The sequence below is a fragment of the Magnolia sinica genome, chromosome 7 (assembly GCF_029962835.1).
Source record: "Magnolia sinica isolate HGM2019 chromosome 7, MsV1, whole genome shotgun sequence".
NCBI classification, from domain to species: domain Eukaryota; kingdom Viridiplantae; phylum Streptophyta; class Magnoliopsida; order Magnoliales; family Magnoliaceae; genus Magnolia; species Magnolia sinica.
The window spans coordinates 84,719,269-84,736,185 of NC_080579.1; the positions used below are offsets into that span (position 1 = coordinate 84,719,269).

Sequence of the window (16,917 nt, forward strand, 5' to 3'; positions counted from 1 at the left end):
GCTCCCCCGAAGGTGTCTCTACCTTTGTCTAGCTCCTCGCCAAAGGGTATTGACGGGAGACAACTTGCAACACCATGGTCTAGTGCTTCCAAATGTGTGCCATCTGTCTCTGTTACGCGAAAACCATCCCCCATTTATTCCTCCACTTCCACCTCACCGTGGAAGTTTGGTGCTCTCTTTGGAACAACTTCTGTATCCACTGGGTGATGCCAAACTCGACCCAAGGGCTTTTGTATGTCTTGAGAACGATTCCAAATCTCTCTGGAGATTGGCGGTGATGGCCTTCCTTTGGGCTATTTGGCGTGAAAGAAACCAGCGATGCTTCTGGGATTTGAATCTCATCGTTAGGAATTTCCGGGATTCGTTTTTTATTCTAAACCTCTTAGACAGATCCTGCATTCCCTCCATCCTTGGCTGATTTGTTTGTAGCCGCCTTTTGATGTTTTCCGTGGGTCTTGAGTTGTATGCTCTATGTTTTAGCTTCCCTTTGTTTGTTTTGTTTGCTGTGCTTTGCTTTGTTTTTATTTTTGGAGTTTGCTCCCTTAATATATTTTAGTTCATTCTTCAAAAAAAGAAAAAAAGAAAAAAGAAAAAAAAAAGAAACACAACAAGAGTTCACATTCAACTTAAAAAGGCCTAGTGTTGTTGGTGGATAGGATCTTCAAACGGAGGAGATTCTAGGCACCTATTCACGGTGGGTCCCATCAGACCAATTTGTAAAAACTAGAAAGCCATGTTATCTTATAATGCCTCTAGAATGGGAAACCCTGTGAACTTTATCTTTTGGACATTGAGTGTTGTTCTTCATGTTGAAGTGAACAATGCGACTCGTGAGCCATGCTATGCCCCTTTCATAATTTCATTAGATAAGGTGTTAAAAGGCTGTTTTTAGCTTTGAACTTGAAGTTTTTTGTTTTTGTTTTTTGCTTTTTGAAAGGCAGCTTTGAACTTGAAGTTGGTTGTGGCTTTTGTATGTTTGGTGGATGTTAGGGTTACATGGTTTCTTCTCTTATTTCTAGGAACATTCAATTCTTTGGCATGGAGTCCCAACGTAAAGTGACTGAATCGTTTGTTGTAGTCATTGGTCTTGGAGGAGTTGGGAGTCATGCTGCTTCAATGCTTTTGAGATCAGGGGTTGGTAGGCTCCTCCTTGTGGATTTCGATCAGGTATCTTCGATTTTTTGGAAGTGGCCAGTGTTTACAGAGCATGCGTATATTGCAATAGTTTCATTGTACAGGTTATTTCTACTTCTCGTTGCTGTTTTCTTTGGATTTTTTTTTTCTCCGTTATGCAGCCTAATCTCCAGTCCAGACATGTTAGGAGGCCCAAATTGGGCCCTACTGGGTCACATGTGTGCCCAATCTGTTCACAAAATCAGTGTGCATGCCAACAATACCCTGTTTATGTGTATATGCCAAGAAAATGCCCAAAATACACCTGATGGTTGTTGTATACAGCTATATACACAATGTACACTTGTATACACAACCACATGGTCATACATACAGCATCCTGGCCACCTGCACGTTGTCTCTTGGCTATTACATTAAGGGAAAGTCTCTTTAAGATGTTTCCTCCCTTGTTTTAGTGGTTTCAAGAGTCTTACGGGCTTGTTTGGCATCTCTACTCTAATCTAATCAGAGCTTTTCAAATAAGAGCTACTCCAATAAGCTCTTTTTATTCTATTTTTTGTTTTAAATAAGCTTGTTTGATAAAATTAGGTTTTCCAAAAAAAAAAAAGGCTCTTATATGAAATAAGCACGTTTGGTAAAGCATTCAAATAAGAGCTTTTTCTAGGGGTAGTTAGATGTCATTTTTAAAGATTACAACAATTCCATTACATCAATGTCCACTACCCACCACATGGAATCCACATTTGATGTGTCCATCGTGTGGTCCCCACCTTTGAAATGGATTGTCCATCATGTGGGGCCCACTTTTGATGTCCACCATCCATCATGTGGGGCGCACCTTCTATGTAGATCATCCATCATGTTGGCCACTTTGGATATGGGCTGTCTATCATGCAAGACCTTGGATGTGGACCATCCATTAGGTGGGGCCTACTTAATGTGGATTGTCCGTCATGAGGGGCCACACTTTGATATGGGCCGTCCATCGTGTGTGGCCCACCCCCCCCCCCCTCTCTCTCAATACCGATTGTTCATCATATCGGACCACCTTTGATGTCAACCGTCCATCACATGAGCCCACCTTTAATGTCCACCACCCATTATGTGGGTCCCACCTTTTATGTGGACTATCCATCAAGTGGGGCGCACTTAACGTGGATGGTCCATCCTGCTGGGCCACACTTTGATGTAGTTCATCCATCACGTGGGCCCCACCTTTGATGTGAACCATGCATTATGTGGGCCCACCTTGATGTGGACCATTCATCATGTGGGGGCACCTTCAATATGGGCCATTCATCATGCGGGCCCACCTTTGATATCCACCATCCATCATGTGGATCCCACCTTTGCTATGGATCGTCCACCTTTAATGTCCACCATCCATTATGTGGGTCCCACCTTTTATGTGGACTGTCCATCAAGTGGGGCCTACTTAATGTGGATGGTCCATCATGCTGGGCCACACTTTGATGTGGTTCATCCATCATATGGGCCCCACCTTTGATGCGAACCATGCATTATGTGGGCCCACCTTGATGTGGACCATTCATCATGCGGGCCCACCTTTGATTTCCACCATCCATCATGTGGATCCCACCTTTGCTATGGATCGTCCATTATGTGGGGCCCACTTAATGTAGATAGTCCATCATGTGGGGCCACATTTTGATGTGGGCCATCCATCATGTGGGACCCACCTTTGATGTTCACCATCCACCACGTGGGTCCCACCTTTGCCGTGGACCATCCATCATGTGGGGCCAAACCTTCAACATGGGTCATTCATCATGTGGGCCCACCTTTGATGTCAACCTTCTATCATGTGATCCCACCTTCACTGTCCACCATCCATCATGTGGGTCCCACCTTTGATGTGGGTTGTCCATCATGTGGGGCCACACTTTGATGTGGGGCATTCATCATGTGTGGCCCACCTTTGATGTGACTATGCATTATGTGAGCCCACCTTGATGTGGACCATTCATCATGTGGAGGCCCACCTTCAATGGGTTGCTCATCATGTGGGTCCACCTTAGAGAGATTCTAAAGAGGAGAGGAGGGTAAGATGTGAATTACTTAAAAAGTTTAAGGACAAACTTGTCCAAAAATGAACCAAAAATGTCTATCCACTTAAGCAATGAGCTCTAAAAGAAAAGTGACCTCCCCATCACTTATTTTTTAAGAGCTTTTTGGCTAGTTTCTAAAAGAATAAGCTGTAAAATTAGAACTTTACCAAACAGTCTATTTAAAAAATAAGAGCTTATTTTTTTGGAATAAGCAAATAAGCTCTTATTAGTAGAGATGCCAAATGGCCCCTTATATTTTTCTAACTTTTAGGAAGAGCTGTCCTCTTAGGTGTCTCTTGGTTCTATGATGTTTTCTTTGAATTGCTTTTCTTCCTTTTCTTTTTGTTGTTTGTGTGTGTCACTTCTTTTAATCATCATGATTGGACCAGTTGGTTATATAGAGAATTAGCTCTGATGCACCATCCGTTTTGGTGATCCAGGTCATTGATCTAATGAGCTTCACAGATGGGGTATGGTAAAAAAACCTCTGGATTGAAAAATCTAGCCCTTCGACCAGTGGCTTGCAAATTGGCAGTGGAGAAAGAAAATACAGCATAACAGCAATGGTCCAGTAAAAGGTCAAATATTGGATGACCATGAACTTTCAATCTGGAAGATGCTTAGTGCATTCCCCATCCACAGTGGGCTACCAAATCATTGATACAAAAGTAACAAAACTCTGAATTTCCAAACAATGGGCACTACTTGCATGGACTGGGTGCATTGGGCCCCACTCATGTTCAGATGCATCAGGTCTCAATAGTTCCTGTCTGTATGAATTGCTTTGGAAGTTACCTGCGTTCTCAGTGTCAACAAGAGAATGGAGTCCCAAAAATAATTTAAGCTACAGTTTTATGATATCGAACAGCGATGGTGGATCTTCTTGTAGGATGCATCGGGTCTCAATAGTTCCTGTCTCTATGAATTGCTTTGGAAGTTACCTGCGTTCTCAGTGTCAACAAGAGAATGGAGTCCCAAAAATAATTTAAGCTACAGTTTTATGATATCGAACAGTGATGGTAGATCTTCTTGTAGTTTCTTGCTAAAATAACTAATTATTTACTTTTAAGTAGTAAGGGATTTCTAAATTCTCTCCATGGAAAGAATTTGATAAACTCATTTACTTGCGTGAAAAGGTATCGGTTTCATCGCTGAATCGACACGCTGTGGCTACTAGAGAAGATGTCGGAACCCCAAAAGCGGTGTGCCTTCAAAAGCATTTTGCATCGATTTTCCCAGAGTGCCAAATAGATGCAAGAGTGCAGTTATATGACGCATCATCTGAGGAGGAGATTCTGTCCGGCCAGCCTGATTTTGTTCTTGATTGCATTGATAATATAGATACAAAGGTAATTCATTGCTCGGAAGTTTGGTTAACTTCAAATGATTATTTCCAAATAGAGTTACGAGTAGATATGCATATTTATCTGCTTTTACTTGATTGATGACCCTCCTGGTCTATGCACTGTCATTATTGTATGTGTCATAGCCAGGCTGTTATGTTTGTTATTTTTTAGCAACAAACTGGATCTTATACCATGTGACTTTATATTTGGGTCTGCACATAAATCATGGTTATTGTGATCGTGGTGGTGAGAAGGGATATGAAAGTGTCTACGTTTATTGAAAACATCGCCTTAGATTGGAATGAAGGGGTGAAATGAGACTTGTAAAGTAGATCCGAAATAGCTGGGAAAAGGCTATGGTGATTATGATGATGTTTTGAGAAGCTATCATGACAAGCACTCAATAAAAGCATGTATGGGATCGGGACTGTTGATATGGCGGGCCACCCAATGTTTAGGGCATAGGCCAATGATGAAAGTGATTGGACAACTCTGCCTATCTAATAATTGTGAATTTTGCCTATTGGATATGTACCGTTGCTTGATTTTTTGAGCCAACCATCTCTTTCTCAGCCCAGTAACTGAATGGCTACCACAACCTGATTGCTTTGTTTTGGGATTTGGCCCATCTATGTGATGGCCTTATCAAATCAACGGTCCCGTTCACTGTGCAGTGTGCATAAGTGCAACATGTATAATAATATAATAAAAATGTTTCACACATTGCATAAAACTCCATGCAGCAGGTGCTTCTTTGTAGCATTCCTTTGATACTCTCTGTTTCATATCTTTTAATGTTTTCGTTTTGACATATAGGAATTGGAGTGACATGGTCGTCACAGTTATTGCAATGCATTTTGTATTTGATCTGAGGCTAATGATCACGATGATGATTTTGTGTCTGATATGAGGATAGGGCTTTAGGAATGATTGTCAAAATGATTACAATTTTGTATATGACCTGAATTTTAGAGTTATGGCTTTTGTATTGTTTATGTCCATGGAGATTCAAAGATAAGAAAAAAAGGGAGAAGAAATGAATGAGAGATGGAAAACAAAAGAGGTTTTGTTACTTTATCTTTCTCACCCACTAAAACTTATATTCGTTTAATCCTAAAAGTAAAGTCATTTAGTAAGGTGCGCAAGAGTACATAATATTCGTGACCCACGCATATACAAGAGAATTCACAATGGATGCTAATCATAATGACTGAGAAAATTGATAGGACTCTTTTCCAGTGTCCTGGAAAATGACCCATCAACAAGTTTAATGCCACTAGAGATGGGGAAATAAAACGGAACCATCCTTCTTACTAGTCATGTGATCTGACACAGGGAAGGATGTGTAGAGGTCGAGCACCACCTTCCCCAAGGGGATAACTATTCCGAATCCACGAAACTTCTCTGGACTCCTCACAGAGATGCCTCGAATCCACGAGGAGAGATAGAAAATAGAAAATAATTCTAATAAAATTCGTAATAATTTGATTGATGATGAAAAACGAGCTTACAGCCTCTTAAATAATAACATAAACCCTAGGAAGAAGTTTCGGAATCAAACTATAACTAAAACTCCTAGAAATCGTGACTTACTATAAATAGTAAACTCACTATTTATAGACGGTTGTGATTCCTACTAGTGCGCATGGTTTTTGGCTAAAAATTGTAAGTGTCCTATTCGGCCGAACCATGATGTTTCCCTAATTTTTCTAAGCACTTTTCGTGTTGGACACAACTCCTAAAGCCCAACGTACGAAGAGTTACAATCAAACTAAAACTTATTAAAAATAGTAAAAACAAAAATAAACAGGGATTTCGATCGATCTGATGGAATCTCGCAAATTCAGCGTGGGCAACCTGGTGTAGTGGGGTTGGATGGCTAAAGTAGCTCGTCCTACCCCAAAATTATATACGGTACGTTCGATAACTCATTCCGGTTTGCGAGATACGTCCGTTTTAAATTCTGATGGTCCGAATCACCTCTGTATCTGATTGGGCCTTTTCTGGTCCATCTTGGCCATGAAATTATCCGTGACCCGCTCTACATCATGATCAAAGGCACTTGAATCAATGATAAAGCACATAGATGAAATGATACAAGTCTAAGAGACATGATTAGCAGGTGCAGAGATGATTGGTTGCTTATTTGGAGTTGTGAAGTGATGACAAGCGTTAAGGGCAGCCATTTGTTGATTAAGATCATTGATGGCTTGATCTCTAGGGTCCGTTGTAGAATAGCTTGAAGATAGAGTAGTGGAGGCTGGCTCAACCTATACCTTAGTAGAGTTGGCCATAGCATTCCCTGGCTTGCAATGAAAGATGAGGTTTTAAACCCCCAACAATGCTTCTAAGATGTTTTTGTTTTCTAAGAGTACATAGTTTGTCTTCATTTGTAGATGAAAAAGGAGCATGACTCTATCCCTTTCCATAAACACCCGCTCTAGATGATTTAGAATTGACTGCAAGGTGAATAGAAGAATTATGGCCCATACTAGTAGCTCACCACTAGCCTCTCCTCTGATATAAATATAAATGGAATCTAGTGAAGGTAGAGAATCCCTTCCAAGTACTTGCATTCTTTGCGACTCAAAATCGAGATGCAGTCCCACCAACAATTCTAAAATCCTTCGTTGTTCTGCCTTCTTCTTAATATCCTCAAAGGTACGAGCAATGGGCTGATCACCACACCACCACCACCACCACCACCATCTAAGTCTTATCACAACTAATTCCATTCCACTCTATCAAGGGCCATAACTTTAGGACCATTGGTCATCAAATCTTTTCTTAATACCTCCACCCACTTCCTTTTAGGCATTCCCCTTAACCTTTTAAAGCCTTCAACTTGTACCAACTCACTCCTAACCAATGCAGTTCTTGGTCTTCATTGCACATGGCCAAACCATCTAAGTCTACTTTTGCTCATGTTATTACTTATTGGTGCTACTCCTAAATTCCCCATAAAGCATTCATTTCTATATCCTTGTCTTGCCACTCATCCATCTCAACATCTTCATTTCAGCTGCACTCATCCTATAAACATGTTGCTTAACTGCCTAACGTTCTATACCGTAAAGCATGAACCATCCTATAAAATTCCCCTTTCATCTCGAGTGGTATATGATGATCACATAAAAATCCAGAGGCACATCTCCATTTCTTCCACCCCGCTTGAATTCTATGGGCAACATCCTTCTCAATCTCCCCACCCATGAATTATGGACCCCGGGTACTGAAAGTGGTCTTTGGGAAACTTCTTGGCTAGCAATGTTAATTAATTCAGTATTCTCACTCCTATTGTTATTAAAATTTCAATTTTTGTACTCCATTTTAGTCGGGGAGTAGTTTTAAATCCTTTAGATTCTAAAGCACCCCTCCATAATTCTAGCATTGTGTTTACTCCCTCCCTCATCTTGTCAATCAAAACCATGCCATTTGCAGACAACATACACCATGGGATCTCTTCGTGCAAATGCCTTGTGAACTTGTCCATAACCAATGCAAAAAGGTGGGCTCAATGCTGAGTGCCGATCCCTGGTGCAATCTTATAGTAATTGGGAACTCACTTGTCTTTCCACTAGTGGTCCTCACGTTTGTTACTGCTCCATCATACATATCCTTAATCATGTCAATATATCCTCTTGAAACTCCTTTCTTTCTCAACACCCACCTGATTAACTCTCTAGAGACTACTATAATCTATATATAAGTACATAAAGACTGTGGAGATCCTTCCTCCTTTACCTCTATTTCTCCATCAATTGTCTAAGTAGGAGAACAGTGGTAGACCTCCCCGGCATAAAATGAAATTGATTTTTTGATACATTTGTCTTATGCCTTAGTCTTTGCTTAAACACTCTTTTCCAAAATTTCATAGCATGGCCCATAAGTTTAACCAGTCTTCCCACCTTTATCTCATTACCGCAAAATATTCTTCAACTGCCATTGCAGCTTATTGCATGTTCATTATTTCATAGTGCGACTAATATGCGTTAGCCATATCTTCCTGTTAAGAATAATTTTCACCCTTAGTGTCCCATATTTCCTCGCAATCCTTAGGATTAATAATCCATGACTGATGCTTGGTTGCATCTAGTGAAGGAGCGATGACAGAATTATCAGATTGTAGCTTCCCCAATTGTCATGGGATGGATCCTCTTTCGGTGGCTCCTCTATGTTCTTGGTTGTAAAACCCAATTTCTTCCTACTTCCAATCATTGTTTCGAGTATCGACGATATTACTAATAATATACCCGAAGCTATCAGTATCTCTAGCTTGGCGATACCGATAACATTGGTAGTATCATAAATTCCAGGTACCAGAGATATATTGTGTATCATCAATGGATCGATATCGCCAATGTATTGCCAATATTTTCGACTGTGTAAATTCCAGATGTTGTTTGGATCTCCAATGTAAAGGCAACATTTCGATAATATCGCCAATGTATCGACATTGTGAAAAAAATATATTTATTAAAAAAAAAATCCATTTCAATTTATTTTTTGTTTTTTATGGGTGCATGGTTATATAATGAAATGTATGTTTGTATATGTGTATATGTATGCATTCATAGATGGATGTATGGATCATGTATGTATGCATGCATGCATGGATGGATGGATGGATTGATGTGTGTGAGCATGCACGTGCATGCATGCATGCATGGATGGATGGATTGATGTGTGCGTGCATGTGTGCATGGATGGATGGATGGATGGATGGATGGATCATGTATGTGTGTATAAATGTATTTGTCATTGTATGTAAGTATGCATCCATGGATGATTGGATGGATGGATCATGCATGTGTTGTTGTCGTATGTGGATGCATGGATAGATGGTTGGTTGGATGGATGGATCCATCATTTTCCCCATGTTTCCCCAATGTTTCCCTGAATGGTGGCATTCATTTGTGACTTTCTCAATAAAGGCAAGTTAGTGACATAATTTGGCACTTCTTTCATAGCATTGATCCCAAAGAAAGAGGGAGCGGAAAGTTTGAAGGACTTCAGGCTGATAAGCTTGACTGGGGCCTCGTACAAGATTCTAGCCAAGATCTTAGCATCAAGACTTAAAATATGTAATCACGAAGATTATCTCTAAATTTCAACATGCGTTTGTAGAAGGTAGGCAAATCTTAGATGGTCCTTGATAGCCCATGAATGCTTGGATTTGAGGTTTAAGGAAGGTTGTGGAGGTATTGTACGCAAACTAGATTTGGAAAAGCCATATATGATTATGTCAAATGGGAATTCTTGAACTACATGCTTTGGAGACTTGGGTTTGGGGAAAAATGGCGAAGATGGATGTGCACTTGTGTTACTTCTCTTAAATTCTCTATACTAGTAAACGGCTCCCCGAAAGGTTTCTTTAAGTCAACAAGAGAGTTGAGACAAGGTGACCCCCTATTTGCCGCTTACGTTTGTAATTGTTGTGGAGGCCTTGAGTAGAATGTTGGAGAAGGGTGTATCTCTGGATGTTATCAATGGCTTTAGGGTGGACATAAGTTGTATTCAAGTTTCACATCTCCAATTCGCGGATGATTCCCTCTTGATGTGCGATGCTAATGAAACCCATGTTGGCAATCTGCAGAAGATCATTTGTTGTTTTGAAGTGGTATCGGGATTGAGGGTAAACCAATAAAGTACGAGATGTTGGGTATTGGCATACCAAAGGAAGAACTGGAAAACTTGGTTGCAATTTTCAGGTGTCGAATGGGGTCCTTCCCATCCACTTACCTTGGGCTTCCGTTATGCATTGAGAAGCCCCCTAAACACCTGTGGGATCAGGTAATTGAAAGGTTCAAGAAGAAGTTGACATCCTTGGGGCGACGTCACCCATTGTTGGGTGTGGTAGGTTGTTGATTAATGTTGCTCTTACAAACCTTCCACTTTATTTTTTCTCCCTCTTTAAATGCCCAACAGACATGTTGAAGAAGTTGGAGAAACTTAGAAGAGACCTTCTTTGGCAAGGAGCAGAGGATAAGAAGAGATTCCACCTGATGCAGTGGGATGATGTCTGTTGCCTGAAAGAAAGAGGCAGAGCAGGGCTTAGAAAGTTTGCCCCAATGAATAAGGCATTGTTAGGTAAATGGCCATGGAGGTTCAGAATAGAAAATGATAATTTATGGAAGGAGATTATTATAAAAAAGTATTTGTCAGATAAAACATGGTGGTGGCCTTAAAAATATTCCTAGTATAAGGCTATGTGACTTTGGAAGGTGATCGTGGAGGGAGAGGAGAGCTTCAAGAGTGGTGTGAACTTTTCAGTAGGAAACGGGGAACATGTAAAGTTTTGGGAAGACATTTGGTTGGGAACTCATCCGTTGAAGGATGTGTTCCCGAGAATAGCCTCAGTCTCTCCGGTCATGGACATCTTGGTTGCAAAGTGCTTTTCATGGCTAGGACCGTTTGGTGTTGGAACACCACCTTGTGGAAGACACTTTTAGATGAAAGAAGAGGCGAAGTACTTACTTCGCTAAAGACACTCTCGGGAGTTGTATTAAGTGCAGAATGGGATGTGATGACTCGGGCCTCGGAAAAATCGGGATCCTTCATAGTGAGATCTTTCCACACCATGTTGTCGGGATCCCAACTGACCGAAGATCCGGCGCACTCCTATTTCTTATGGACCCATGGTGCCCCAAGGAAAGTTGCAGCTTTTTCTTGGTTGGTTGGGTGGAACAAGATCCTCACCATTGATAATCTCTGCAAGCAAGGTTTAATTCTAGTCAACGCATGCCCTCTTTGTTGAAAGGATAATGAGTCGGTCGATTACTTATTTATGCAATGTTCTTTTGTGAGGGGATTTTGGGATAAAATTTTCCTTTTATTTGGGGTTTTATGGGTGCCAAAATCCATTTCCAACTTCCGAATATGGCAAGGAGGAGTTGGGAAAGTTGGGAAGAAAGTGTGGAGACTATCAATGCTAGCGAGATTGTGGTCGTTATGGTAAGAGAGGAACAATCGATGCTTCATCAAGTCGGGTTCTGTAGCGGGAGTCTTCACTAAGCAAAATACTTGGTCATCAAATGGGCTATGATCTGTCTCGCATTGGAGGACATCCCTCTTGCTTTAGAGGGTTTGGAAAAACTATAATTGTAAACATATTTGGGTTGATTTGTAGAGAGATGTATATAGTTTTGTTGTTTTCCTCGTTCTGTTCGTAGTTCTTGTAATTTGCTGGTTGCTTTTGCCTTTCAAATAAGTATCTATTATCCCTCTCTCTCTCTAAAAAAAAAGTTTCCTTGAGTTAATGACGGTGTTTAAATTATCTCTGATATTGTCGAAATATCTCCGATATTATCTTTATCTCCTGCTCAGCGATACCGATAACATTGGTAGCAATACCGATAACGCTGGTGGGATCAGAAATTCTAGGTATTAGTAATGTATCGCTAAGTATCGCCAACATATCAATGTCGCTAATGTAATCGCTAATATTATCAACTAAGTAAATTCTAGGTGTCGCTTGTATTGCCAATGCATCAATGTCGCCAATGTATCGCAAATATTTTCAACTATGAAAATTCTAGGTAATGCTTGTATCATAAGTGTATCGACGATATTTCAATAGTAAATTTTTATTTCAATTTTTTTTTTTCATGAGCACATGGTTGTATGTAGTGTTCAATTTGTCATTGATAATATCTTAATATTATCGATATCGCAATATGCGCAATATTGAGATCACAATCTTTCGTTTCCTTTCCAATCGTTGATGATTTCTTGGTGAAATATCATGTGTTGTTGATATTTTGCAATATCAAAGGATGTTTGGATGGTTAAATAGGCCGGATGGGATGGTTGGACTGATTTCTTACAACAGCACATGCTTTTAAGGCCCCATTAAATGGAAACTTGTTATGTATGCATTCTTTTTACAATTTTTAAAATTTATAAATATGCAAATATGTCCATTTTAACATCTCTTGAAGTTTTGCTAAAAATTCTACTGTTTTTCCCATGTTTCCTTGCATTTCCGGTTATCAGCGATATTATCGACAATATCGATATTGTTTCCATATCCCTAGCCAATGAAACTTGTAGCGATACCGATACTTCGAACACTGGTTAATGATACATGCTTTTAGGCCCTCCTTGAAGGGAAACTTATTATTTGATTCCTCAATATGCAAATATGCGTATTTTTTTCTATTATTTGGTTCTTAAATATGCAAATCTGTGTATTTTAGCATTTCCTAAAAGTATTGTTGAAAAATTCCACCATTTTCCCCATGTTTCTCCAATGTTTCCTTCAGTCAGTCTTAAATGCTTTTAGACCCTCATTAAAGAGAAACTTATCATGTATGTCTTTTTTTTTTTTGCAATTATTTGATTCCTAAATATGCAAGCATGTTTATTTTAGCATCTTTTTAAGTTTCATTGAGAAATTCCACCATTTCCCAATGTTTCCTCAGTCAACGATACATTTCCGGGTATCAGCGATATTATCAACAATACCGATGCATGTTTCTGTATCCCAAGCCAACGATACATGTGATGATACCGATACTACGAACATTGCTTCTAATAAACATCTTCATGATTGGGACCACTCCAAGTAAATTTTCCATCAAGTTTGGTCATGGCGATCATTAGTTTGAGATGATCATTTTGAACATCACCCATTGACACCTGGATTTTTTTTTATAACCACCCGTTTTTTATTATTTTTTTATTTTTATAACCACCCGTTGTACTTTTTTTTTTGAAAGATAATACCACTTGTTATGTTTTTTGCCATCTAACAAGAAATTGAAGAATTTTAGGCATCACTGAACATTGTAGAAAGTTACTGATGGCTTACAAACAATCCATATATCGCATGGAGAACAACTGGTGGTTTGGATGTTAAAAAAGGTGACAATGACTGGCCTTAACAGGGTCATCGGGTACTACATGTGGCCTTGAAGGAGCAGGTGGTGGCCCAGATGGGGTTGCTGGTGGCTTGGAAGGAGCTGCGGTGGTTGTTGGTGGTCTGGAAGTGAATGTTGGTGACCCTAACATGGCAACCAATGGCTGTTGGTGGTCTGGATGTGCTGCAGTGATGGGAGGCAGTGGAGGAGGAGAAAAAGGAGAGTAGAAGAAACAAGAGAGGAAGAGGATCTAGATCTAACCCACTTCCTCCTCTAGTACAATGTTTATTTTCATGGTTAAGTAAAAAAGAGAAGAAAAAAGGAGAATAAAATAAGAGAGATGGAGTGGGAAAGAGATCTTTTGAGTTATCTTTCTCACCCTCTAAAACTCTTATTTACATAACCCCAAGGCGTAAACATGAAGTCAGTAAGATACACTGTAGAACAGGACTAAACTTACTAGAACGAGACTAACCTTGTCTCTAGTAGAGGAGTTATAGGGTTCTAATCAAGGTATTCAAAATCAGTTACGTAATGGCCGTAACGGCTGTTGCGTAACGGTAACGGTCATAACCGTTACGTGTTACGGGTTGAAACGGCCGTAACGGCCGTTACAAAAAAAGGGGCCGTAATGGTCCAGGAACAACGTTTTTCAAAAAATAAAAAATGGCCGTAACGGCCGATACGGGGGTTGCAACAACCGTTACGGCCCGTATCATAACGGTAACGGTGGTGGCCGTTACAGCTACCGTTACCGTTACGGAACACCTTGGTTCTAATGCATTAGGATGTAGTGTCCTCGTGCACTAAGTCCACACAAGTGGGCCCGTGGTTTGTGGATCCATATCATGATCTGATCGACCCTACTACCATGGATTGGGGATGACCAGGAATCTCCCAAATTGGAAAAAAAAAAGAAACCTGAGCTGCAACTGAAAGTGAAACATAAAGCAGGTAAGAAAGCTTGAGATCAGAAGAGAGGTTTTTTTTTTAGGCTATGAAAATTAAGGAAAAAACAATTTTGAAATTTACCAGTTTAAGGTTACAACTTAAATGTACATTTCACCATGCTTTACAAGCATTTCACTTATGTTTGACCAACATTTTGCAAGCATTTCACAATGTTTCACCCAGTTTTTGAAATGAGAATTGTTTCACAGAAACTTGTTTTGCATGCCACGTTAGCTTGAAGCATTGAATTAACCATGGAAAGTTTGAGCTACCGTGCATAATCAGCATACATGATGATAAAATCTTCTAGGAATATGGTTTAGTCTAAAATCCACATTCTGCTTGTTCTTAAGGGAAATTTGAATTCCACTATACCTATGTTTCAGGCATATTTCCAATTCATATCTCGGTTTTAGGTGATGCTTGATTTTTATTTATTTTTTGGATAAATTTGATTGTTTTGTCTAAAAACTCAAAACAACTTCTATATAACTACTGTCTATACATGAAGCGAAACAATTATTTATGCATGTAAGCTTTATGGTACGGAGTAGAAGAATATTACTTAAGCTATGCACAATATACTTCGTTTTTAGTTTGGCGAAGTAGGACACATGGTTTCGGTGATCAAGACAATTGCTTTGGTGAACTTTGCGATGAATGAACTGATCCCCCAAATCCCATAGATTGGATGATCCTAGCCACCAATCAATGCCTTGTGGATTGTTGTTGTATCTCTTTTTCTTAACGGTCTATTTGCAGGTCATAACTTGAAAGGTTCGGGTTATTTACTTGATGATATTGTAATGCAGGGGCATTTTCACACCGGGCTCGAGTAGGGTAGCATGTGGGATGCGGGGGCACACTCGGGGTGGACAACTCGTGTGAGGTGGAACCCATGTGATATGGGGCCCATGAGGGGGTGAAACCCATGAATTTAGGGCATACGAGGAGGGTTCGACCGAAGACCTAACCCATAGATGTGGGGCCTAAGCTATGAGATAAATGGATTAATTTGCCATGCTCTATCAGTTCGAGCTTTTAGAGCAAGTGGTTAATTGTCCTACATCAAATTGGTATCAGAGCGGGAGGTCTCGTGTTCGAGCCTCCTCACCTGGGGTGATTAATGCATGGGCATTTTCACACCGGGTTTAAGTGGGGTGGCCTGTGGGATGCGGGGGAACGCTCGGGGTGGGCGGCCTGTGTGAGGCAGATGGCTCATGTGAGGCGGAACCCATATGATTTGGGGCCCACGAGAGGGCGGAACCTATGGATTTGGGCCCACGAGGAGGGTTCGGCCGATGACCTAACCTACGGATGTGGGGCCTGGGCTATGAGATAAAGGGATTAATTCGCCATGCTCTATCAGTTCGAGCTTTTAGAACAAGTTGTTAATTGCCCTGCATTATATTGTTGGGGCATGGTTCATCATGGCGAGGCCCAATAGACCAATGGTCTTGATCTACCAATCATGCACATGCTTTTCTAAACTGGAGGATATGAATCTGCTGTGTGTATCCTCGGGTTGAAGATCCTATAATGCTCGTGAAGTGATTACTGGAATTCTTGTTGAGATTGTGGGTATTCTAATCTTGTTTCTGTTAATAAACTTGCACCATCTGCCCAAAAGTTTTCCTGCAACATCTACTTGAGACTTGAGAGTTTCTTAGACTTTTATGGGTTTTGAGACTAAGGGAGTGATGCCTTCTTGCAGCAGCTTGGTTACATTCTCTTAAAAATTTCCAGAAATGTTGAATTTAATTGTTAGCTTTCACCTTTTGATCTTCAACAGGTGGCTCTACTTGCTGCATGTGTACGTAGGGGTTTAAGGGTGCTTTCGGCAACAGGTGCTGGTGCTAGAGCTGACCCAACTCGAATTCGTGTTGCTGATTTAAGAGAATCGATAAACGATCCACTCTCTCGAGCTGTAATGTACTTGCCTTGATCTGGATGATCTGTCAGTTTGTCCCAGCATTTATTTGTTGGATGCCCATCTCATAAGGTTATGTTTACTATATTGTGAGCAATACTCAGCCTATGTATGTGAGTAGAGAAAGCTTTCTACTCGTCTTGTGATTCGTTCATGAAGTAGACCCCAACACATCCAAGTGTGGTGCCCTTTTCCCACCTGAGTTGACTGTCTATGGTGCTCTAATGATAGGTTCATGTCCTGAAGAATTATATTATTCTTGACCTGAGGATATAAGTGGTACCCTCTGACCTTCTGCCTTTACTAGTGGGGCCATGGTGTAGTGATCCATTGCGTTGTTCTGATTGACTCCATGGCTCCACCATACATAAGACCATGTCCAAAAACTTGCAATGGGACAATCCTAACCCTTTGATTAGTGGCCTGCCAAGAAATGGTTCAGGAAAAAAAAATAAAAATACAGCAATGGTCCTCATTCAGTGAAACAATGACAAAGGTCATATCAGTAGGTACTTGTCTGCAAGATTTTCGGGGCATAGTCCATCCGTGGTGGGGGCCCATTCAGTTCAATGTGGATCACTAACAGGTGGGCCCACTCACTATGTATTTTCTCAGATTTTAGGATC

At 40.5% G+C, this 16,917-nt stretch overlaps 1 protein-coding gene across 4 annotated transcripts in view; it reads left to right on the forward strand.

The window, feature by feature from the left end:
- The window catches only part of LOC131251589 (tRNA threonylcarbamoyladenosine dehydratase), a 65,656-nt gene that overhangs the window by 18,882 nt on the left and 29,857 nt on the right, over positions 1-16,917 (forward strand). For all 4 annotated transcript variants that reach the window (XR_009173976.1, XM_058252367.1, XM_058252365.1 and 1 more), the window contains exons 4-6: positions 1,020-1,167; positions 4,340-4,552; positions 16,154-16,288. Coding sequence is in view for 3 of the 4 variants with exons in the window: in XM_058252367.1 (XP_058108350.1) it covers positions 1,020-1,167; positions 4,340-4,552; positions 16,154-16,288 (496 nt within the window). In the remaining variant the exon portion in view is untranslated. The remainder of the gene's footprint in view (positions 1-1,019; positions 1,168-4,339; positions 4,553-16,153; positions 16,289-16,917) is intronic.